This window comes from Erithacus rubecula, assembly GCF_903797595.1.
Source record: "Erithacus rubecula genome assembly, chromosome: 23".
In the NCBI taxonomy this organism is placed as follows: Eukaryota; Metazoa; Chordata; class Aves; order Passeriformes; family Muscicapidae; genus Erithacus; species Erithacus rubecula.
This window is the reverse complement of record NC_136675.1, coordinates 6491430-6516050: the sequence shown is the minus strand read 5'-3', so window position 1 is coordinate 6516050 and position 24621 is coordinate 6491430. Positions and strand designations below refer to the sequence as shown.

The 24621-nt window shown below is 50.2% G+C and overlaps 3 protein-coding genes across 6 annotated transcripts in view; all 3 read right to left on the bottom strand.

Moving 5' to 3' along the window:
• Positions 1–1314, bottom strand: part of SRRM1 (serine and arginine repetitive matrix 1) — a 17982-nt gene extending 16668 nt beyond the window's left edge. For all 4 annotated transcript variants that reach the window (XM_079325742.1, XM_079325743.1, XM_079325745.1 and 1 more), the window contains exon 1: positions 1196–1314. In XM_079325742.1, the coding sequence (XP_079181868.1) occupies positions 1196–1216 (21 nt within the window). In that variant the 5' untranslated portion in view covers positions 1217–1314. The remainder of the gene's footprint in view (positions 1–1195) is intronic.
• Positions 1315–3813: 2499 nt separating this feature from the next.
• NCMAP (non-compact myelin associated protein) lies at positions 3814–10390 on the bottom strand. The gene is made up of 4 exons (XM_079325618.1): positions 10371–10390; positions 5114–5208; positions 4903–4987; positions 3814–4500 (listed from the first exon to the last, which is right to left on the bottom strand). Exons 2-4 carry the CDS (start codon positions 5196–5198, stop codon positions 4359–4361), a joined length of 312 nt encoding a protein of 103 aa, XP_079181744.1. The 5' UTR covers positions 5199–5208; positions 10371–10390; the 3' UTR covers positions 3814–4358.
• A 3770-nt stretch (positions 10391–14160) lies between these two features.
• RCAN3 (RCAN family member 3) lies at positions 14161–22548 on the bottom strand. Its single transcript, XM_079325550.1, has 6 exons — positions 22468–22548; positions 22379–22409; positions 19525–19767; positions 17551–17724; positions 16925–17096; positions 14161–16161 (listed from the first exon to the last, which is right to left on the bottom strand). The coding sequence occupies exons 3-6, from the start codon at positions 19717–19719 to the stop codon at positions 15956–15958; spliced, it is 747 nt and encodes a 248-aa protein (XP_079181676.1). The 5' UTR covers positions 19720–19767; positions 22379–22409; positions 22468–22548; the 3' UTR covers positions 14161–15955.
• Between the last annotated feature and the right edge of the window lie 2073 nt (positions 22549–24621).

Sequence of the window (24621 nt, the reverse complement as noted above, 5' to 3'; positions counted from 1 at the left end):
AACACTGCTCACAGTCTCATCCCAGTGCCATGCTGCTTTGGTGTTTAGAAAATGCCTCCATCCACAGGGCAGTTTAAAAGAATATTAAATTTCTAATCCAGAGTTTTCAGCCTCAGTAATCCTGTTGTCAATCACAACTACCTGATTTGGAAAACCTTTTAACAACTGCATTAGAACAAGTGTGGATTTCATCGGCAATTATTTTTCTCAAGTTCGTCCACGAACACAGAAATGAATTAAGGATTGTGTGCTGCCATGTTTTAAAAGCATCCCAACTGCAGGAAACGAAAATAATACGGGCTACACGAATGAACCTTGAAATTTAGCCTGGTTATCAAAATTATTACGGAAACCCCCAAAATAAGGTCATTTCAAATAATGGAGGAAAAAGCAGAATAGAAATAGACCCTGGGTACGTTTCATGCTCTCTGCAAAAAATACAGCACAGCTTTAAGACTAGAGAAGAATCTCAAGGATTAAAAATAAAATATTAACATACGAATACACTTAATAACCTCGGGGGGGGAAATCCCAATAAAAAAAAGGGCAGGGTGGTTTATTGGCTTTGAACGTGGACACCGAAGAACGTGGGCAGCGCTAACTCGGGCCGGCCCCTCCGCGCCCCTCGGGTCTCAGCGGTGACACGGCCCCGCCTGGGCCGGGGGCTCCGGGCCCCGAGCGGGTCTGCCCGGGCAGCGCAGCCCGGGGCGAGCGCGGAGCTCCGCCGGACCCGAGCCCGGCCCGGCCACGCTCCATCTCACCCCGGACCCGAGCCCGGCCCGGCCACGCTCCATCTCGCCCCGGTGCCGAGCCCGGCCCGGCCACGCTCCATCTCGCCCCGGTGCCGAGCCCGGCCCGGCCACGCTCCATCTCGCCCCGGACCCGAGCCCGGCCCGGCCACGCTCCATCTCGCCCCGGTGCCGAGCCCGGCCCGGCCACGCTCCATCTCGCCCCGGTGCCGAGCCCGGCCCGGCCACGCTCCATCTCCGCCCGCTGCCGCCGCGGCCTCTGCCCGCCGCCATTTTCTCCGCGGCGAGGAGCCTGCGCAGGGCGGGGGCGGGGGGGCACGGCGGCGCCGCGCGGGGCAGCGCGGCTCCAGCGCGGGGCTGCAGCGGGGCCCGGCGGTGCTCCCCGTGCCCCGGTGGTACCGCCGCGCCGGCCGCCCGCCCTCAGAGCCCCCCGGGCCGGCACTTACGCGGAAGAACCCGGCGTCCATCTTGGCTCCTCCGCCTCCTCCGGGCCGCGGCGCGCGCTGCCGTCCCGGCGTGCACCGCGCGCGCCCTCAGCCGTGCCGGGGGTGGGGGGAGGCGGGAAGGAGGGCGGGGCGCAGCGGGTGGGCAGGGCCGGGCGCGCGCCGCGCGGGATCTCCCCGCTCCGCCCGCTGATTGGCCGAGAGTGGGCGCGCGCGAGGGAATCGGACCAATGAGAGAGCGCGGCTGCTGCGGCGCGCGTGGGGGTGAATGCGTGTGTGAGCCTCGCTCTCGCGAGATGTTGGCCCCTGCTGCGAGTGCGGATGGCAGCATCTCGCGAGATCTCAGGTGCCCTCACGGCCCTGCCCCATCTCGCCGCCATCCCTGAGGGAGCCGCGGCCGTGAGGGCAGAACCGCCTCAGCCCTCGGCTCCTTCCCGGCTGACAGGGCTCTGTGGGCGGGAGGCAGGGCTCTGGAGAGGTCACAGAATCCCAGAGGGATTGGGGGTGGAAGAGACCTCAGGAGATTGTCCAGTGCCACCCCTGCCCAGCAGGGTCACCTGGAGCAGGTGGCACAGGAGCAGCTCCAGGTGGGTTTGGGATGTCCCCACAGAGGGAATCACCAGCTGTGCCAGGGCTCTGCCACCCTCACGCAGAGAAGTTCTGCCTCAAGTTGAGGTGGAACTCGTTGTGGTTTATTTTATGGCCATTGCTCCTCGTCCTGTCCCTGAACAGTCTGGCACCATCCCCTGACACCCCTTTGGGATATTTTATGGATTGATGGGATCCCCTCTCAGCCATCCCTTCTCCAGAATAACCAGGCCCTGCTCCCGCAGTCTCCCCTCATGAGGGCGATGCTCCAAACCCCAAATCATCTTTGTGTCCCTGCTGGACCCCTCCAGCATCTCCTTGTCTTTCTTCTCTTGAGAACAAATCATGAACTCTCCTCCCCATCCCACTCAGGAGCAACTGGTGTAGGTCACTGATCTGTGTGGCTCCTTCTGGCCTGAATTACAGATGCATTTTTGGGAAAGAAATTGGTTATGGGACTGAGGAATAAAACTCATAGGAAATTAGCATATTTTATCTGCTTAAACTTGTAACGATCTGAGTTTTGCAAGTTTGTCCCAAACTTGGGACAGTGCTTGACTGAGCAGCTCGAGAGCCCTGGCGCCGTGGATGAGGGAATTTATTTAAGTTAGCACTGAAGCTGGAATTGCTTTATGTTTTTGTTGAGAAACACGAGTTAGAGCCCGGGGGAAGGCAGGAGGACACTAGGTGGAGCTCTGTGCTCTCTGCTGGGATCAGGAGCATGGAAATGAGGGAGAAATGCTGAGTGTTGGGTCAGGATTTAACCAGCAGCAAAAAAAATCAAATATTTTACCAGAATGGATCAGTGAAATTCCAGCTGGATGATCCAACCCACTGAAATCCTGTAGAACTTTCAGGAGGAAAAAAAACAACATCGATTCTTGCAAGACAGGGCCAGCTAAAGGGGAACATTCCCAAAATCTGTGTGTTTGGAAGTGGAACCTGGGGGCCAAACCAGGGCAGGGAGAGCGTGGGATTGTTCCTGGAAAGCTCAGAACCACAGCAAATGGCACAGAACAGGGATTGGTGCTTTTTGAGAAGGTGGTTTTGCTTGCTCAGCATGAGCTGTGCCAGGAGGTGCCAGTGTGAGGGATATTTTACTGGTATTTGAATTTTTCATCTGGAGCAGTGCTGGTGTGGTCACAGCAGCCAGATCTGCTGCCAATAACAGTAATTCTGGGAAAGTGGAACTGCTTGCAGGAGTTCTGCTTATTCTGCTTGTGAACTTGGTTGGCTTGAAATGAAGCAAATGGAAAGCAAACAAAATTTGCTAGAAGCAGGTCTGGCTAGGGATGTTCAAAACCACAACAGTAAGATGGGCTTATCTTCTCTAAAAACTTGATTTTGATCCCATGGAACTGCTCAGAGAACATCAACTCCTTTATAGATTTTTTTTTTTTTAATTAGATGTGCTTCTGCTGTCCCTTCTGAATTATTAAATCAGTCCCCCCTGCCATAAATAAGGTAGAGAACCAGGACAAGAGAAATATTTACAAGGAGATTCAGAAACTTCACAAACAGCTGTCTCAATATTTGGTTTGGAATCCCAACTATGCTCCAGTTTCAGCCAAAAAAAATGAATATTGCCAAGTAATTGAATTTAGTTTCTGCACAATTAAAAATTACCAGTTAGTTAAACTGACCTGCCCAAGAGATCCAAGCTTATTGGGAAAAATATGAAATCCAAAATCTCAGACAATCTGCCAGTCAGTGTCTGACAATGCTGCTCTGTGTTCCCACCCCGTGGGCTCTGAGTGTCCCTGGGAATTCCTTTGTGCCTCTGCTGCACACCCACAGCCCTCACCCTGACAAAACAACCTCACTCTGGGTTGGCTTGGAGAATAAAAAACTGCTCAAAATAGTTGGGCTGCAGCAGAGAACAAAGCCTGGGCTGCACAGAGCCTCCCTTGCTTTATCCAAGCTGTTTTTTTTTTTTTATTTCCATGGTTATTTTTTTTTCAGTTAAAGAGCTCAGATTTTGTGTAAGACAAAGGATGAACCTGAATTGAGAGTGAAACCCCCCAGACACCAAGTTCATTTGGAAATGGAGTTACAGAGTTTATAGAAATAGCTTTAAAATACCCGAAAATAAAAAGTAACTTCTTTTTCCTCAGCCTGTACATACATGGCATTAGAAACATGAAATATGAGTAAAGATAAATACAATGCTGATATTTCCTGTACTACCCATCAAGTATAAAATAAACCACAAACCTCTTCCATGTAACTTGTAACAAAATCAGGTCCAACCTGAGTTTGGGGCACATCCAGACTTTTCCTCCTGTTTATCAGCAGAACAGAGAAGGTTCAAAGTCTCCGATGAAGCAAAAGTTCCACAAAACTGGGCATCTTCTCTTGGTTTTTCCAGACCCACAGGAGGCTTTGCTGTGATCCTGATGGTTCCTAGAGCTCCACCTGTTCTTTCAGCCCCAGCAAAAATGTCCAGAGCTCTGCATTTCCCTCCCAAAGAAAGCAAGCAGGATTTGTGTCAGTGCCAGAGAGAGCAGCAGCTCTGAGCAGCGCCAGCTCCCTGGGATAACAATTGCCTGTGTTCTCTGCAGGGAGGCTGAGCTGCTGGTTACCTGCTGTGCAGGTGGATGTCCCCAGGGATGAAGGTCACCGAGGGCTGCTGGGCCAGGCTGTGGCTGCTGTGACCCCCGGGAGGTGGCACTGCCAGCTTGGAGACCTTGGGCTGCAGCTCCCGCCGCGCGCGCGAGCGCCTGCGAAGGAGAGGGGCACTGCACCTGGGCTGCTCTGCCCTCTGCCAGGTAAGGCACAGCCAGCATTGCATCTCAGAGATGCCAAAAATCCTCACAGAGCTGCTGGGCTCTGAGAAGAGGAATCCAGGTCGCCCTCTGGCAGCCTTGGTGCACACTCAGACCTTCCCTGCATCAGCAGGGATCCCTAAAAACAGCTCCCACCACACAGCCTCCACCAAAGAGCCCTTTGTGCTCCCTGTGATCCAATCACAGAGCACTGGCAGTGAGATTCAGTACTGCCATCAGCACTTTAGTGCTTAGATTCTCCTGGAAACTTCCAGCAACAAACCCTGAAATACTCTGAGGGCAGGGACTTTGGTTCATCCTGGTTTCCCTTGGTGACTGCAGGACTTGGGCACGTACCTGTTGTAAGTTTTCAGGATGAGCAGAACCACTGTGAAAATAATAATCACCCCCACCACAATGGCAGCAATTATTGCTCCAGAACCTGGGAGAGAAGCAGGAAAGGGAAAAAAAGCCATATTTACAAAGTTGTCACTGTAGTGTTTGAAGTTTGATAAGTTCAAAGTCCAGTTAAAACCAAAAAAAGTCACCACTCCACTCCTTTCCTTACTTTGATAGAGAATTTGTTCTTGAGACTTTGTGGTCACATTCACTGAGAGCTGAGTGTTGTTGGTCAGTGGCGTGGCTGTCGTCATCTTGAGTTGGCTGCAGAGGGGAAAAAGAGGAGTGAACTCCTAAAACATTAACCCAAATTTCACAGTGCTAATTAGGCAACTGCCCCCAAAGGCTGCCAGGCTCTGAACTGAACTGGGGTTCTTCATATTTTCATTGTGGTGGAAACCTGGCCCTGCTGAATGGAAATTGGAGATTGGTGTGATGGAAGTTTTGGTACAATCATGAGCAATTTGCCTCAAAACATCCCCTGTGTTAATAGGATAAAGTAAGATATAAACACAACAATGTATTTTAAATGCTTTGGGATTTCAGATTATCACCTCTGGCTGAGATTCAGATCACTGGGCAAATGAGTGTGAAGAATTCAGCAATGTCTTGAGGGAAGGGAAAAACTCATCACAGAAAGATTTAAAAACTCCATTGTAAAATAGAATTTAAAGGAGCTTCATTCATCTAACATGGAGAAGAAAAACCATTTAACCCCTTCCTCTGGGGCTCCAAAAGTGCCAGGACAAACACCAGCCCCTGACCAGGGCTATTGCAACGTGGCTGTGGCAGGAGGTTGTGAGTTCAGCCCAGTGTCAGCTCAGGTCTGTTATTGGAAGTGGATGAACTTCCAAGGGCACAGCTGAAAACATGCCTGTGTTTTGGTGGGGGAAACTGTGGATCTGGAAAGAGCAGCTGGGATGTTTGCTGCTTTTAGAAGGGTTTTCCAAGTGTCCCTGGAAACCTGAGGCATTAAAGGGCTCCTTCAGCCTGAGAGGGGTGTGAGCAGCACCTCAAAGAGCCCTCTGGAAGCAGCTCAGCTCCCAGTCCCTGAGCTGAGCCACTGAACTGCCCCTTGAAAAGTGAATTATCCTTCAGCACTTGATATGGAACTGAGTTTCCCACTTCAGATGCTGCCCAGTAAAACCAGGCAAGGCTCTGGGGCTCCACTGGGATATTGTGTGGCCTGGTGACTTTAATTTTATACAGCACAAGATAAACAATAGCCAGAAATAATTCAGTGGAAATCAGTTGGTGATAAAAATTAATACCAATTAAAAACCTGCAGAGCAGGTCAGTGGGGAATGAGAGGGATCAGGAGGCAGCAGGAAGGGAAGGGGTTGGTGTCTGAATGCAGGATCAGAACTGCAAGGGCCACTCTTCAAATACTTCAATCCCCTCAAGTTAAAAGTTTGGTTTTCATCTTTTAATCTAAAAACCAAACTAATTTTTCCCCAAGCCTGTAACTGGGTCATTCTCCTGAGAGTGAATGATTCCTTTGTTTAGCCAAGGCCAAGTTAATTCAGCAGCATGAGCATCAGCTGGAATATTTTGTGTTTAGACTCTGCCCAGCCCTATTGTCCAGCACAGGGTCCACACACACCTCAGAGGAACCTGGGGGGCACCAGGGCTCAGGGACAGCAGTTCCTGTCTCCCCACTCATCCTCCCAAGTGGATGAAGGTTTTACCAGTGACAGCAGAAGCTCAAGAGGCTCTTCATGAAAAGCTGAGCACATGTTCTGACAGAAAAAGCCACATCCTGCTCCCACCTTGTGACTCCTGACAGGGCAGTGCAAATGCTGGACCTACAGAAGCCTTTTTTTCCTCCTCTGGCTATCAAAATAAAAACTCCAAATGAATAAGGCAGAATATTTTAGTATTAAGCCATGAAATATTCATCCTTCCTACCTTCCCTCTGGGTCAAACCACCTTGGGAATGAGGAGCTGTTTGTGCATGAGTCATCCAGAGCTAAAGAATTTTTTTGTCGTAGTGAAACTGCCTGTTTACAAAAGGGATTAATTTATCCAGCAGGCTGCACCAATCTGGGGTGCAGTTTGAAAACTGCATCAGGTTGGGGCTTTTCTGCTTTGTGGAGCAAGTCAAGAGGTGCAAGGCCTGTGTCTGCAGCAGGGTAGAAGGTGCCAGTCCTGCTCTTACCTGGAGTCTCAGCTCCATTCCTGCCCTGTGAATCAGCACCTTACACCTGACCAAGCCTCTGCTGCAAGAAGGACCCAGCACAGCCCAGAAAAAAACCCATGGGAACCTGGATTTTCAGCCTGGATCCTACTCTGTTCAGAAAACCCTTTGGAAAATCAGGAGTACTGGATAAAAGCCATTCAGCAGGGGAGAAGAAGTGGACTTTGATACAGTAATCACAGACATTCTTTGTCCATGACACAGGGCTGCACTTCCCCCTGTGCACACACACCTGCCTGGGCTCTCAGAGCCTCTCATTCACCCTCACTCTCCACACTGCTGGTTATTTTTGCATGCCCACGTTATGAAGCTGGAAATGTTTCCACAAAGTTCAGCTTTGGGCACGTTTCCATTTCAAACAGCTTGGCAGATACAGGGGTGGGTTGTTGTGGCAAGTGGGAACAGTGCCCCCCTTTCTAAAGCCTCCCTGCTGCCCCTGCCCTGCTGGATTGTTTGTTTGTGGGGAGATGGGACCAGAGCTCACCTGTCAGCAGCACCTCCAGTTCCAGCAGAGGGGCCACAGGGAGCACAGGCTTTGTTTGAGGGTTTGTCCAGGATGGCTGCACTTGGAGAGGCAGCTCCCCACCAGGGAAGGCTGGTGCTGGTTAGGAGGGCACAGATTCACTGCTTTCACCTGGGGAAAGGTGGGGTTTGTGTGCAGCTGGGTTGTTCCTGCCCTCACCTTCCCAGCACCCTGGGAACAGTGCCAGGGATGGAGGCAAGCTGTGATTTCAGAGAGCAACAGAAACACAACGTCCTTCAGTGAGAGCTGAACGTGCCTGGGTTTACCTTGAGAGGCTCCAAAGAGGGAGGAAGGAGGAAAGAAAGTGCCAAATTCAAAGTGGCCTGGGGCAAACAGCTCTCCCTGTGTGAGCCTGAATGTCCCCATGTCAGGGCAGCACCTTTACATAAGTGTTTTCTGCATTTTCTCAGGTTCTGGCATGAGCTGCCCAGGCTGAATGCTGATAAAACACACATTAAAAGCAGTTCATTGCCTTGGCAGCTCTGGGCAGGAGCAGCACCAACTAAAGTCTCAGTAATTCTACCTGGTTTGGGTGGTGAGAGGCACCAAGACCCCTCAGCTCCCACAGGTGACAAGAGGTGACAGCAGGACCCCCAAAAGGAACACCCTCATTTCTAAAGCCATGCCTGGGAATATTGGTAGACTTTTGTCACTGACTTGCCCAAGAGCAGGGTCTAAACCACTCTGTGAACTGCACATTGCCCAATTCTAATTTTTTTTTTTTGCCTTAAAATTCTGGGCCACACACACTTCTCCTCCCCCTCTGAATGCAGTTATTCATGGGAACGACAGGAACTCCACCACATTCAGATCCTAAAACCACTCCAGACCCTTCAGGGATATGCAGGATATGGAAGAAAACAAGCCAGAGGTATTTTCCCACTGGTTCCAGGCCAGGATCTAAGGCACACTGGGATCAGGAGACTTGCTTAGACACTTGGGAAATATCCAACAGAACCAGGATTTGGAGTTAAAATGGAAAAAACCCCATCACCCCCACAGTGCTGGAGTTTGCCTGTGCAGCTTGTTGAGTCTCTGGGGCACTTCCCCTCTGCAGAGCCCTGCAGACACACAAGCAGCTGGCACCTCACCCCTGCAGCCTCCAGCAGAGCCCCTTGGCAAACCCTCAGTGCCCCAATCTGCCACCCAAAGAGGGACAATAACTCTGTCAGACCCTCAAGTCACTGCTCTCTGCTCTGCCTTTGTCTCCTGCTTTGTAATCACTACCTCAAGCCCTCCTGCCCACCCAGCACAATGCATCCCATCAGGGAAAGCTGTTTACCAAAAGCTATGCTTCCTTTAGCAAGGACTTCCTGGGGCACTAAATACATTAATTACCAGGAAAAACCAGAAATCACCATTCAAACCTGTCAGCAGCAGCAGTGTGTTCCCAAATAATGCAGGCAGTGTAGTTTTGTTCTGTGCTGGAGACACTCAGTGAACTGTAACACAATGCTCTGAGCTTTCGAGTTCTTTTCCTGTTAAAGATTACACTGCCAGCTCTTTCCAGCACGCTGCTCAACCGATTGGTAAAAAGAATATACAACAAAGAAAACCCTCATAACCACAAACAAATAACCACACCAAACCCATATTTATAATGCTGGGGTTGGATAAGTCAGACAAGAGTTTGAGCGTCCCCAGTGATGAAAGGGCAGCGCCGGCGGTTCAATGAGCTTTCAGCAGCCGCGCAGGATTCCCTCAATCCGGGGAGGAAACCGCGCCAGAACGGTCCCAGTCCCGTCCCTTACGGGCTCCCACTTCATGGAACAACTGCTTAAGCATCAGTTGAACAGAAAAACGTGCGAGGACATCTGCTCTGTCTTTCTGGTTTAGAGGTACCGACAAAGAACTCGCGTTTCCCGTGTGTTCCACAGTGACTCGCACACACACCCCGGAGTAACCGCGCTGCAACAGCTGCGGTCACCGGCGGCGGACAAGAGCAGAGCTTTGGGGCAGAAAGGACTGACATTTGGGGGAGAAAGGAGCAGAGCTTTGGGGCAGAAAGGACTGACATTTGGGGGAGAAAGGAGCAGAGCTTTGGGGCAGAAAGGACTGACATTTGGGGGAGAAAGGAGCAGAGCTTTGGGGCAGAAAGGACTGACATTTGGGGGAGAAAGGAGCAGAGCTTTGGGGCAGAAAGAACAGACATTTGGGGGAGAAAGGAGCAGAGCATTGGGGCAGAAAGGACTGACATTTGGGGGAGAAAGGAGCAGAGCTTTGGGGCAGAAAGGACTGACATTTGGGGGAGAAGGAACAAAGCTTTGGGGCAGAAAGGACTGACATTTGGGGGAGAAAGGAGCAGAGCTTTGGGGCAGAAAGGACTGACATTTGGGGGAGAAAGGAGGAGAGCTTTGGGGCAGAAAGGACTGACATTTGGGGGAGAAAGGAGCAGAGCTTTGGGGCAGAAAGGACTGACATTTGGGGGAGAAAGGAGGAGAGCTTTGGGGCAGAAAGGAATAGAGCTTTGGGTAAGAAAGGAATAGAGATTTGGAACAAAAAGTAGCAGAGCTTTGGGGCAGAAGGAATAGACATTTGGGGGAGAAAGAACAGAACTTAGTAGGAGAAAGGATGAGATTTGGAGGAGAAAAAAGAGATTTTGGGCAGAAAGAACACAGCTTTGAGGAAAAAAGGAGCAGAGCTTTCGGGCAGAAAGGTTACAATTATCCCCATCCAGGAGCGGTTCCTACAGCCGGCGGTACTCACGGAGGATGCTGCGGGCTCGGGGCTCCCCCGCCGCTGCCGCCCCTTCCCCAGCCCGGAGCCGCCCGGCACAGCCCGGCACAGCCCCGGCACAGCCCGGCACAGCTCCGGCACAGCCCCGGCACAGCCCCGCCGGTGCCGCGGGAGCCGCTGCCGGTGCGGCCGCAGCCCCGGCACAGCCCCGGCACAGCTCAGCGCAGCCCCGGCACAGCCCCGGCGGTGCCGCGGGAGCCGCTGCCGGTGCGGCCGCAGCCCCGGCACAGCCCCGGCACAGCCCCGGCACAGCCCCGGCACAGCCCGGCACAGCCCCGGCACAGCCCCGGCACAGCCCCGGCACAGCCCAGCGCAGCCCCGGCACAGCCGCGGCACAGCCCGGAGCCGCCCGGCACAGCCCCGGCACAGCCCCGGCACAGCCCAGCGCAGCCCCGGCACAGCCCCGGCACAGCCCGGCACAGCCCCGGCACAGCCCCGGCACAGCTCTGGCACAGCCCCGGCACAGCCCCGGCACAGCCCCGGCACAGCCCGGCACAGCCCCGGCACAGCCCCGGCACAGCCCGGCACAGCCCGGCACAGCCCCGGCACAGCCCCGGCACAGCCCCGGCACAGCCCCGGCACAGCCCCGGCGGTGCCGCGGGAGCCGCTGCCGGTTCGGCCGCAGCCCCGGCGGTGCCGCAGGTGCCTCCCGGGGCCGCCCAGCCCGGCCCGGCCCCCGGCGCCGCCTCCCGGGCCGTGCGCGGCTGCGGGGGATGGAGGAGGCTGCGATGGCCCCGCTCTGGCAGCGACGATTCCCAAGTCTGGGGACAGCCCGGGTTCCCGAAGGTCTCCCAGGCGCTTCGGGGAAACGATCCCAGGCACATCCAGCCCAAAGACGGAACAAGTGGTTTTGTCCACTCATCAGTGGAATCAAAAGGATCAAACTGGAAAGGAATCCTCGCCTTTATCCTGCAGAGAAGGGTGACCATAGTCCCTGTCTGCATTTCTCTGTGGATGTCACACTTTAGAAAGGGATCTGTGCCCTGCCTGGACCTGATGCTGCTCCCATGGGAAACCAGAGCACCGCAGGAACAAGCAGAGCCTTCATTCGGGCTCCATTTGTGGTTTAGGGTTGTTGAGCTGCTGTGCAGGGGATGTTTCCCCCATTCTCCATTTCAGCTGCACCCACCTCCCTTACAGTGCAGCCTGAAACAGGATAAAACCTGCTCCTCACAGAGTCCTGCCTCCACATGGGAGGCAGCAACAGGGGGATCCTGGTGGTCCACAAACATTTGCAGTGGATTTCCTGGGAACTCCAGAATCCAGCTGGGCTGAAAAATGAGGTCCTTCCTTACCTTGCAGCTCTCCTTTTCTCCTCCAGAAACATTTGAACATTTGTGCCCCTAACAGAGCTCATGCTTCTCTTTGGTGTCCACCATGGGCTGGTTTCCACACTGAACCCACAGAACACAACCACAGAGGCTTTTTCACAGAACCAATTATTTAGTGATTCTTTTTTTTTTTTTTTACAGCTACAAAGACCCACATTAGTCACTTCCAGCTCAATCCCCCATGAAGCTCCTTTAAACCCCAGACTGAAATCCCAGCAGGGATTACTCACCAAAACTCTTTCCAGGAGAATAAATTTCACTTGATTGGTTTCCTTACAATGACTGTCCCATCCTGCATAAACAAGCAGGAGCACGAGGCTCTCCTGAGAACAGGAGTGGTTTTCCAGCCACAAGCCTTCCCTGGGCTGTATCTCTGGAGAGCAGAAGGGGCTTCTTTCAACAGTCAGCAACCAGAACTGGGAAGAGGTATGAATGTAAGTTAATAAAAATAATTAATAACTCAATTTAAGTACTACAGGAAGGGAGGCACCAGCCCTTGTGACCAAATAAAAGTCAATGTCAGTTCCCAAACCCTCTGTGACAGCAGACAGGGAGGGTGGGACTTTCCCAAGGGTTTGTTCCTCACCAGGTCTTAAATTTGTAGCTCTTTACTAGGAGCTGGAGCCCCACACCAGGTTTATACACTGTTAAATGTATATTTGTGTTATGTATAAATTAATGTTTGTACACTGTTACTGGAAAGCTCTGCTGCCAACAGCAGTGACCCAGTTTGCAGGCACCAACCTGAGCTCATCCCATTAAAAAGGGACCAGAGGAGACTTTGGGATGCTCCTGATGAAGTCAATGGACATCAGAGGACAAAACAGAACTGTGAATTAACTCCAGGCTCACTGCAGCATTTCCAACCCCCAGGAAGTGACACAGCCTTACAAGGTGTGGGGTCCCACTGGATTTCCCAGAGTTTTGGCTCTGGCTGAACACCAGCTGAGCTCCCAGCTCTGCTGGTGAATGTGCAGTGTGCCTGCACCTGGCAGGGCAGAGCAGAGCCTGGGGTGTCTCAGGGAGAGCAAAAAGGAGAGCAGATACCACAGCAGATATCCAGAGCAAGTAAACATTCATTGTGCTCGAGTTTGGGTCTGCATTGTGAAATGAAGTGAGGCCCTCAGTGATCTCCATGCACCCTCAGCAATCATTACCAGAGCCCTGGGGCTGGAGGGAGCTGAGGTGACCTGGCCCAGCCTGGCTGCCCTCCCAGCCCCAGCACAGAGCCACACAGGACAGGCCTTGGCTGGTTTTATGTTTTATGGAAGAGCAAAGCACAAGGCACAATGTCCTTCCCACTGCCTCACCCCAGTCCTGCTGATGCTTGGAATATGTTCCCTTCCTTCACCAGGGGAATCAAACATTCCCTCTGCAAGCCTGAGCATGCCAAAGTGTTCCAGCACAGAGACCTGCTTCAGAGCAGGATTGGAACACGTTGGGTAACATCTAAAATAAGGTGTTTCCTGCTTTCTGGGCCCTGCTCTTGTTTCATGGAGAATTCAGACCATGGGACCCTCCCTGGAGCTGTGAGTGATGGCAGGGACAGCCCTGTGTCACACTCACCTCTCAGGGTCAATACCTGCAGGAGGAGAAATCTTTTACCTTGCTCTGCATTTTCTCCAAGGGGATGAAGCTTGGCTGGGGTCTCTTTCCAAACCAGGAATCTCTCCTACCAGGTTTATACTGAGAGTGGAGCAGATAAACAAAACCCAGTAAGATTCACAAACCAACCTCCTGCTCTGGGCTCAAAAATATCCCTAATCCAAACCCAGACAAAAATGGGAATTAAACCTTTCAGGGAATAAATGAATCAATTGGAATTTTATGCACAAGGTCCTTCCAGAAGCAGTTCTGTGACAAGGCAGAATGAGGAGCTGCAATCCCAGGTTTTCAGTTATTATAAAACCAAAGCACTCCCATGACTCCAGAACACAAAAAAACACCACATGTTTCAGCTGTTGCTCAAGGGGAACCTCTGAAAGGAATTTGGGGTATTTATTTATACAAAGTGCAAGCTCAGAAAGGCTGAGCTGATGCCTCTGCAAGATTGCTGCTAAAAATAGCCTTTACCAGCAGGTCAGGGATTAGGAGAAGCAGGTTCTGGGGGGGACTGAATGTGTGGAAGGAATAAAGCAAACTCCAGCTTGGTTTGCCAAGGCAGGCTGTCACCCTGAGAGCAGCAGAATCACTTCTGGTATTGATCAATGGCTTCAAAACTTTAATAATCTCCTGTTTGGCTCCTCCTTCCCACCCAGAGTGGTCCCTCTCAGGATCCCAAATCCCTCCTGTGGGTCCCTGGCCCCCCCAGCTCTGAGCACATGGAGTCCCCATCCCATCTGCCCATGAGAACATCCAAAAATTAAAAACCCATTCAAAACCTCAACACCCACCTTGTCCAGCATGGAACACAGCTCAAATCCCAAGTGTGAATGGCACTGCATTGTTTTATTTGAAGTGTCTTTACACAATGGAAAGTGCTGGAATGTTGTTCCACATTTTACACGTTTATACATCAACAACATCACACTCAATTCTCCTTATAAAACTGTTTCTGAAGGTTTTCTCCACTTACTCCTACTTACAGCAACTTCTACACTGGGGTAGAAAAGAAATAATTTTAAAAATAGAAACACCACAGAGAATCCAACCTGGACTTCTGGAATTTCAAAAATCCACAAGCCTGCTGGATAACACAGGTTTCTGTTGGGCTTTTTACCTTTGTTTTAATCCCATGGAACAGTGAGACAGTGAAGCTGGGCTTGGAGTGATTTCAATACCTGAAGAGATTCATAAATAGCCACCTGTGATAGATGGACAAACCCCATTTCCCACCTTTTTACTCTGTCCTATTCCTGCCTCTGCAGCAAGGACCTGCCTGCAGGATCCCATTTGAAGCTGGTGGCAGGAGGGATCCTGAGCAGGCACAACACAGAGTTGAAAAGCTCCACACCCATGAGAATCCCTGCCCATTCCTTTTCCCTGCTGTCAGTCAAGTGAGAACACTTCTGGAAGTTCAGGTACAACTGAAACACACTGAAATGAACCTGAAAAATCTGAATTTCAGAATGATTTCTACACAGGAACATCAGCAGCCTGGTTTGTTCACAAATCATTTTATCTTTTTAAATAGAAAAAAAAAGAAGAATCTGTCTAGACTAAAAAAGTTTGGCTATAAAAGAGCATAAAAGCACAGGAGCAGGTGTTATACCAAGGCATATTTTCCTCCTACTAAAACACTTAACACAAGATCACAAAATCAAAGATCTGTATTCTAGAAGATGCATCCTGGTCTCAGAAGCAGCAGGTACTCTGTCAGACACACAGGAGGCCACACAGAAAAAGTCCTCACAAAAAACAGCAAACAAGGGCTGAAACTGCATAAAAACTGGCTAAGCCAGGCAACTGATTGTCTTTGAAAATACAAAACAGACTGGAGAAGTTAACAATTTACCCTTGCATGTTTTAGCTCCTGCCAGGACCTAACAGTCACTGGATTTATTCAGATGTGGAGGCTGTCCCAAGGACTGGAGAGGAATAAACATCCCCAGATTGTCAGAGAGGATCAGACACAACACACCCAACAGCTGGATCCACGTTGCACTGCACCACTGTAACTCACTCCTCATAGGTGTCAGTGCACACAGACACCAGGGCAGGAGTGTTGGTGACAGACTGAGGTTCTTCCTCTGGTGTTCTCCTCCCTGGAGTCACCAACCCCCTGATTCAGCTCCTCCCTGTATTTGTGCCTCATGTCAAACTACACATCTGGTGTCTCTGAGAGAAGCAAAGGTTAACCCTCACCTCAGCTGGCAAGGAATCTGAGCACAGACAGTGCATTTCACTGGTTTAACACAGGATTCACTGGAAGCTGTTGGACACATCAGCTTTTAGCTGCTGTACAAGGAACTTGCTGGAACCCACTCATGACAGGAGGAGATTATTTCAGCACTTGGAACATCACACTGTACAACAGAGAGCAAAGGGCGACATCTTAAAAAACCAAAACACAGCCAGACTCCCTAATTGTCACTATTTCAAGTCAGGTGGATTTGCTACACTCGGGGAGGGGACTAGTCCCTAAAATTAAAGTGCTTTTCAGAGCATTGGCATCCAAAATCTTGAACATGAGACAACTACAAGTCAGATCTGTAGTGACCTATAGCAGCAGCACAGACAGCAACAGATGGAGGGGCCGGTGCCTGGAGTGGCCCAGGGAGCAGCTCAGCCCATGGTGCCCCCCACCCGCAGGGGGCACTCGAAGGCTTTGGGCTCGCTGCGCAGGGCGGGCGGCGGCTCCGGGCGCCGCGTCTGCAGGATCTTCTGCCGCGGGCTCCTCAGCTCCTCCTCCTCCTCCGTCTCGCTCTCACACACGTGCACAACCACGCTGGGGGTGGAGTCTGTCCCCGCGTGCAGCTCGTACTTCTCCCCTGAGAGCGGCAGCGAGAGGCGGCTTAGAAACACCCCAGGAAAGGAATCGCCTCAAAAACCCCTCCGCGACTTCAACAACACAAGGAAATAATCAGTAATTCCCATCTTCAATGTGTTCAACCTCCACTCTTCCCCAAACCTCTGAAATGCTCTGAACAGTCCCTGCAGCAGTTACAGCACACTGTGAATACAATCAATTTTTTAATTGACACTTAGAGGAAGGGAGGGATGTAAAAAGCTCCCAGGAAGACATCAGAACACAAGCAGCAAACACATTTCTAAGTGACATCATTTGTGCTGTGTATTTTTGTGACATTTGTAAATTAAAAGCTACAAAAGCATTTGAGCACATCAAGCCTCCCCATTTCCTGCTTTTCACAGAAAGCAAACACCACATTTCCCAGGAAGGCTTAGAGAAAAGTTGATGATTAAACATAAAAAGTCCATATTGGCATCCAGACATCCTGAATAGCTGGAGATGCTCATCTGCAAGAGACTGAACTTCTCATTTCCCTGATTGTTCCTTAATCCTGAGGCTCTGACAAAATTCAATATATGGGTCTGATGGAGCCACTCCCTCACAGTCCAGTCCTGTGCTACACTTTTAATCAATTAAATAGTTAAGTAAAGAAAGTGATGGATCATTTCATTCAAGAAAGAAACATCACATAACTCAGTTTCTTCCCACAGAAAAGTTCATCAACTCCCCCAATAACCATTTTTGAAGGGAAGTACCAAAGAAGAGCAGGTGAATGTCCCTACCTGGCCCCAGCTTGGAGACAGCACAGAGCAGGTCATAATTGATCAGAGGAGTTGCATCTTCACTCTGCTTCCACCCCACTGGGGGAGAGGCAGGGGGGGAAATCAGGAACTGTTTCACAGGTTGTGGAGGAAGGAGGTAGGACTTGTCCCCAATTTCACTGGACACCTGCACCTGCAGGCAAAGCAGGAGACACACAGCACAAATATTAATTCCCTTTTTATTTAGTTTATTTCCCCACTAATGCCCATCTGTGCCCTGCACTTAATTCAGCCTAGCTTTAAAAAACAAAATGGGTTCAGCTCTTGGTACAACACCTCAGGAAACTACTGCAGCTCAGAACTGTGCAGGGACACTGTGCAGAACACAACAGGGACAAAGCAGAATTTGGGACCCACTTATTTTCTTTCAGCCCCTCTGTGTGTCTGGGGGAAGGTGGTTTGGTCACTGCACAGAGACTCTCCCAACCCATCCGAGCTCAAGATGAAAACCAAAACTGTGCCCTAAAATTTTGGCCCAGCTCATTGTAGAGCAATGAGGTGATTTCAGACATTTAGCCCCCATGAAGCTGGTGGGCAAAGGAGGAATAAAGAAGCAGGAGAGAGGCCCCAGCTCTCCCTGTCCCTACCTGTGCAAAGTAAAGCTTCAGTTTCTTCCCGCTGAACTCGGTCTCGTGCAGCTCAATCCGAGCTCGTGCTGCTGCCTCGGGGCTGCTGAAGTTTATCCTCACCCTCCTGAAGCTCCTGAACAGCTGGAACGTCACCTGCTCATCATAGACTGTGAAAAGTGCCTCAAACCTTTCCTGGAGACAAGCACAAACATCCTCACTCTGGGAAATGATGTTTTCCTTCACTCTGCTCTCCCAAATCCCAACCTGCACGTTGCTCAGTGCTCAGCCACACTCAGGGCACAGCTCTGGCTCACCAGGAGCAAACCCGTGTCAACCAGCCCAAAAACTCTGCATGCACCAAGTGCCACCTAGTGAGAGCTGCTCAGAGGTGCAGGTCTCCAAAATTACTGCTGCTTGCACACCATTTTCATCAAGGATCTACAAAAACACTCTGCAGATCAGGTAATTTCTGCATTAGATAAACCAAAGTATTGATTATGTAAGGAGAATGTCAAGTTTATCAGCATGAGTAAGATAATTAATACAAGATTTTTGTCTCTCCCACAGTAAACACAAACTCAAAAAAACTGAAAAAATATCCATGGTTTATTGAACATGAAATCTTATCCTCAGGTTCTTTAAAGACTGGTAACTGCATTGTCATGAAAATCAATTTCATGGTTCTGAAACCCAATTCATAATTTTCAATTATCAAATTCAATTAATTTACCAGCTCTCTGATCCACAAGAGACCTCATTTACAGATTTTTTTCCCCACGTGTAAATGCAGCAGGAAATCTCCTGGTGTAGATTTTCATCCACAGTAAAAAGTCAAATTTAAATCCCTGAATGAGCAAGAAATCTCTTTGCAGTTTTATTTACTAAGTTCTGCTAATAGTCTGTTATTCAGAGATCAACATAAGCCAGTAGGCAGAAGAGGAATCTTCAATTAAAAACTCATTCCAGGGACCACAATTAATTTACCTGAGTCCAACAGACTCTGATCATTCCCAAAAATCCTGGTAATGCCTTTCCTCATTATAAAAACAATGCCAGGCTCAGTTTAAACAGCACTGAAGAAACTCTTCAGATGATGCCCATGTTGGTTTAACACAAACAATGCTTTTTGCCCCATTTTCTCCAGCTCACACAACATCAGGGTCTTTATTAATCCACAAAACCTCTGCACAAAGGCCAAATTTTGTACCTGACAAACAGAGAATTGCAATTGAGTGGCTCAACCCTGCAGCTGAGAAGGGTGAGGATGTTCAGTCCTGCCATTCCCCTCCCAAAGGGAATATCTGAGAGTGAAACAAGATGGACTTGTACCCTGCCTGCATTCCTCACCTTCTGCTCTTTGAACTAAACTGGATAAAACACTTCCAGGTGCAATGTGAAAGCTCAAATTCTTTAATATGTTAAAACCAAAAGGCTGCCTGGACACACCTGAGATGCAAGGACAATGTGTGAATTCTTTCATGTAATGGAACTCATTATTCCTGATGCACTTAGAAGCAAAGGGAATTAAGATTTGACTGGATAAAATGCTAACAGGCCAGATAAATTTTACTTTATTACAAGGTCTTCAAGTCAGAACACACATCCTGCAAATCTGTATCACTCTTTTAACAGGATCCTTACCTTGAAATAAGAAATTTACATTGGCAGATTTTATTTTTAATTTTTATCCATTCAGCTTTTTTTTTCTATTTCAGATTTTATTTAAACCTACCTTTGGATGTTGTATCATGATGTTTGGATAAAGAGAAAAAAAAATAATCAGAAGAGCTTTTCATGTGAGCAGCATTATTCCCCATTAACAGTTTCCAGTGCCAGAGAAGTGTGTTATTATCTGCCTTGGGTAACTGCCCTGAGCTTACCAGGAAAACACCCTGGGTTGGGTTTTTCCCTCGGTTATAATGTGAATTAAGACACTGAAAATCCAGAAATATCCAGTGAAGACTGAGAAGAGCAGCCACCCCTCCCCCTCACCTTCTCCTCCTGCACCTCAAACACGGCCTCGTGAACACTGCAAGCAAAGAGTGAGGTAGGCAGGTCACTGAAATCCATCATCTCTTCCAAATCCTCTTCATTTTCTCCAAAGATCATCTGCTCCTCCTCCTCCTGGTCGCTGCTGTACAGGTCTGACTGGCTGTCAGTCCAGGACTTGATGGAATCCCTGAGCATCCTTCCCCTCCTGCAGCTCCTGCTCAGGTGCCAGCTTCCAGCAGAGCCCTGCCAGCCAAAAGCAAAACCCAAACCCAAAGGTGAGCACATCACCTCCTGCTGCTGCCACTGCTCCAGGAAATCATGACAACAGGGACCAGCAGGGGTTTGTTCTGTGTCCCTCCAATCAGCAGGATGGAGGGAGGACTCTGCTCTTCCTTCAAAGGGAAGGTAAAGTCTCCCCTGAAAAAGCTGCAATTCCTCCTTCCTTTACTCTGACAGGAATCCAAAATGACAGCTCTGTTCTAGAAGCTTTTCTCCAATTTCTTGTTTAATAATTAAAACCATTTCCTGGCTAATCAGAGCAGTTCTCTGGTATCTGAAAAAAATAACTTTATTTCATCAATGAGAGCACGTGGAAAAAGTTAAAACATCTCTCCAAAACCTCTCCAAGCCAACCAAAATTAAAGAAGACAAAAAATGCAAAGAATCAAGAGACTAAATAAAAAACATCACAAGGGAGAGTATGTTTTATACAGTAAAAAAAGATTTTACAGGAGTGGATCTTCTGCCACCCATCCCTGCAAAACTCCTGGGCTTATCACCCTGCTGTGTGTTGAGAGAAAAACAGGTAACTGCACCAAATCTGGTCTGGAAAGAGTGATAATTTGTGACACAACACTAAAAAAAAAGGTAGTAAACATATAGTGATTAATTGGGAAAGATCTTATTTGAGTATTTGCCTAATGAGGGGGGATTAACTGGGTTAATGGCAGTGACTGCCCCATCCCAAACCCATGCACACACCTGGGGGTCTCAGTTCTGCTGCCCAGCACAGCAGCAAGGATGGAAATTTGGGAAAACAGGCAGCTGGTGGAAGGCTCAGTTCTTGTGCTTGCTGATTCATGCAAGGAGGAGAGAGCAGAGCAACGAAAATGTGCCAGAATGGTGCAAACAAAAGGCACCATCTGGCTGTGAGGAGATGTGGGCTCACCCAAACAGCAGCAGGACACACACCCAGAGCCAGGCAAGCCCTGGGGGCTGAGAGCAAAACCCAGCCTGGCCTGCTCTGGATCCCACATTCCTGAGGAATAAAACACCCAACCCACAAACTGCTCCCAACTGCTGCTCTGCTGACAGCCCAAAGCACAGGGACACCCCCTGCAAGGACACAGCAGCACTGGCAGGAAAAAAGAAAAGGAGTCTGGAAAGTAAATTCAAATATTGAATGAATGGTGAATCAAACCTGGAGTGAGGAACTCACAGAGCAACTCGAGATTTGGTCAAGTTGAGGCTGAACTTCACTGCAAAACAAGTCAGGGCAGCAGAGACATTAAACCACAGTGTGACAACACTGCCCTATAGAAGCTACCGCAATTATATTGTATTTATTTTTAAAATTAATATTTCATCATAGTTCTGTCCTTTTAAATAACAAACCTACATGGTTAATTCTATTTTTTTTCTCAGATAATTTATTTTTCATTACTTCACCCAAATCAATTCAAAACACCTGATTAGTGAGCAAGACAAAAATCTCCAGCAGCCCCCTGACATCAGGATGAGACAGGCAAGACTCATGTATGAATATTAATTAAGAAGTACAGTGAGAAACAGCCCTGTGAGAAATGCTATTTTAACAGATTGGGTAGAACTATTTATTGTGCAATTATTAGAAAGCATCAAAATCAGAAAAAGACACTCCAAACTTGACAGGTACAGAAATGTGATTATCAGTGCAACAGCCAAAGTGCTCTGCTTCAGGAAAAAGGGAATTTCTTCACTCACCTCCCTGGAAAGGTGAGAGATTCCTATTTATAAACTGTCTGATATGAATGGAGATATGCATATCTAAGTTATTTATTACAATCAGCTTATCCTCATCATAGTATTAACAGCAATAAAATTATAAGTAATTTCACTGCAATACTCATTACCAAACTATTGGATCGCTCACTCCCTCACAGATTTCAGATTAAACAGCACAAATAAATGATCCCAAAGAACTAAAGCCTCTGGGATCAGACCTTTCACTAAGTCCTTTCTTCTGAGCATTAGCACCTGCTTATCATTTAAATACCAGCTGACAGGGAAATGCTTATAAACAAACTCCTCAACTTCATAGGAGGTTAAAAATCATCTGAAATTAAAGCAAAGCAGCTTCTGCCATGGAGAGCCGTAGCTCTTCACCGGCAGCACCGGGGAGTTTCCTTGGCAGCTCGTTCAGAGTCTCATCCCACTGCCCAAGGAATGCCAGGACTGGCATTTCCACAGAACAGTTCGGTCTGCTCTGCAAGGGAGCAAACAGGAAAAATCCTTCCCTGGGAGGGAGGGCAGGGGCTGGGATGGAATTCCCAGAGGATCCCTGGCAGCGCCCAAGGCCGGGCTGGGCACTGGGCTGGGGGTATCGGGGGCAGTGGAGGTGTCCCTGCCATGGCAGGGGCGGCACCGACGGCATTTAAACCTTCCACCCCAACCACCACCGCGCTTCCAAAGGCCGGGGCTGATCCCGCGGAGCTGCCCGGGCTCAGCGCGGCGGGACAAACCCGGGCCGGAGCCGCGGCTGCGAATATTCCACAACTCAAACCCCAAACGCTCCATCCCCGCCCTGAAACAGGATGAAAACAACTTCCCCACCCGCACCCGCGGCGCGGCCCGGCCCGGGGGCGGCTCAGCTCACCTGCGGACGGCTCTGCCTGAGGGGCGGCGGGAGCGCGCAGGGTCCGTGAGGGGCGGCGGGAGCGCGCGGGGTCCGTGAGGGGCGGCGGGGACGCGCGGTATCCGTGAGGGGCAGCGGGAGCGCGCAGCGCCCGCGGGTCCCGGGGCGGGGCGGCGGCGGGAACGCGGCTGCGCGCGCGTCCCCCCCTCACGGGAGCTGAGGGAGCGTGTGAGGGGGGTCGGTGACCCGGATGGAGAGAGGGAAAGCAGGGGAGGAGAGAGGGAGGGAGGGAGAGAGGGAGCCGAGGCGGGAGGAGGCGGGAGCTCTGCGCATGGCCGGCCCCGCTGAGGGGTCGCGTTCCTGAGGGGCCGCGCGCTCCCGGCCCCGCTGAGGGGGCGCGTTCATGAGGGGCCGCGCGCTCCCGGCCCCGCTGAGGGGTCGCGTTCCTGAGGGGCCGCGCGTCCCGGCCCCGCTGAGGGGGCGCGTTCATGAGGGGGCGCGCGTCCCGGCCCCGCTGAGGGGGCGCGTTCCTGAGGGGCTGCGCGCTCCCGGCCCCGCCGCCGCCTCCCCCGCGGTGCTTCAGGCGCCCCGAAAGCGCTCTGGGAACGCTTTAGGCCGTGTTTGTGCGGCACTGATCCAGCCCTGGGTCCCTGTGGAAATGGCTGAGCTCAGAGCAATGAGAATTTATTTTGAAATGCTGCAAATCGCCCCCGGAGCGGGGCTGGCGGGGGCTGTGGAGGCAGTGCCCGAGGCAGGCTGAGCAGCCCGGGCCAGCGGAGGTGTCCCTGCCGTGGCACTGAGGGGCTCTGAGCTCCCTTCCAGCCCAGCCCGGGATTCCGTGATCCTCCCCGGCATTAATCGGGATGGCTCTGCCGTCAGCCCCGGCCAGCTGCCAGCTGGGAACAGCGACAGGTTGTGTCCTCGGAGTAAATCACAGCTTAATCCAGCCATGAGATGGCTCCGGACAGCCATCATCGGAGCGGGAGGATACATCTGTACCTGGGCTTTTACCTCTAAAGAAAGCACAGCCTCACTTCCTTTGGCTTTTCACAAAAAAACCCCACAAAACTACGGCATTTCACTGACACAAATACTGAGTGCAACAGCTTCATCCTCACTTGGAAAGACAGAAGAGAGCGTGGGTTTGTGATACAAGTAGTGCAATTTCTGTGGCTGAAATACTATCTTTTAAATTTCAGAAACAGAGAGAGGCTTCTCTACCAGGTGATTTGTCCACCTTCCCCTCGTATGAAAACAGATCTGACTTTAGGAAAGGTAAGATCAGTCTCCCTGTCCAGGTAAAGGGACTCTGCAGTGTAGATAAAGTGCAAATTCAGGTGGTAATGGGTCACTCTCCATCCTCAGCCCCCCCTTGCTGCAATCTCCTGCTGTATCGATTCAATACCACATTTTCCCTTCTGGCCAGCAATATATTCTGCTTTAATACCACTAACTCCAACATTTGTGTCCACTTCAGTGGCATTTAAAGTACTCTGTCTCCTGCAATAACACCTCGGTTGTAGCACTGCTGTAACACTCCTGACATCTTTGTATCAGCACTTAAACACTTGTAATATAACCCACAAACCCTTGAATGGTGGATGTTAACAAAGTACTACCACATTTATCAGAAATTCTGGGGATTAGAATTCAGGGGTTCAGTGAATTTCAACACCGAGGCTGCCCTAGGGCTGTTTGTCTTTTCTGCCTTTGTGGTTTGGGACCCCAAGAGATACATTTAATTAAAAGTATCCTCAGGGTTATCCTCAGCTTCTCCCCATGGACTATAAACCCATCTGGTGAGTGTTAATTAGGTCGGCAAGCAGTCGATTAAGCTAAAATTGCCACTTTTCTGTCTCTTACTGCAGTCCTGTATCCCAAACACAGTGCCCTGTGGCTGAGGGATGACACCTCCCACAGCAGAGCCTTCCCAGCTCTTATCATTGGGTTTGAATGTCTCAAAGAAGCCAAATTTCAGTAAAAAAACAACTAGTCAGGCCACCAAAAATACAAGGATTTTGGGTTTGTGTCCCTCCTCCTTCCTTAGATCACAGTTTCAAGCTCTTCTCCAAAATATTAAATGCTAATTTTTCTGAAGCCCTGGAAAACAAAGTTTTAAAAGTGAATTGCATGTTTGCTACAGCTGACCCCACATATGTGGAGACTCCTGTGAAACTGGGAGCATTAGTAATGCTGTAACAATCTGCATTTCACTTAAAAGCATCCTGTTAAATACACACTTTAGTCACCTAAATCCTGTCAAC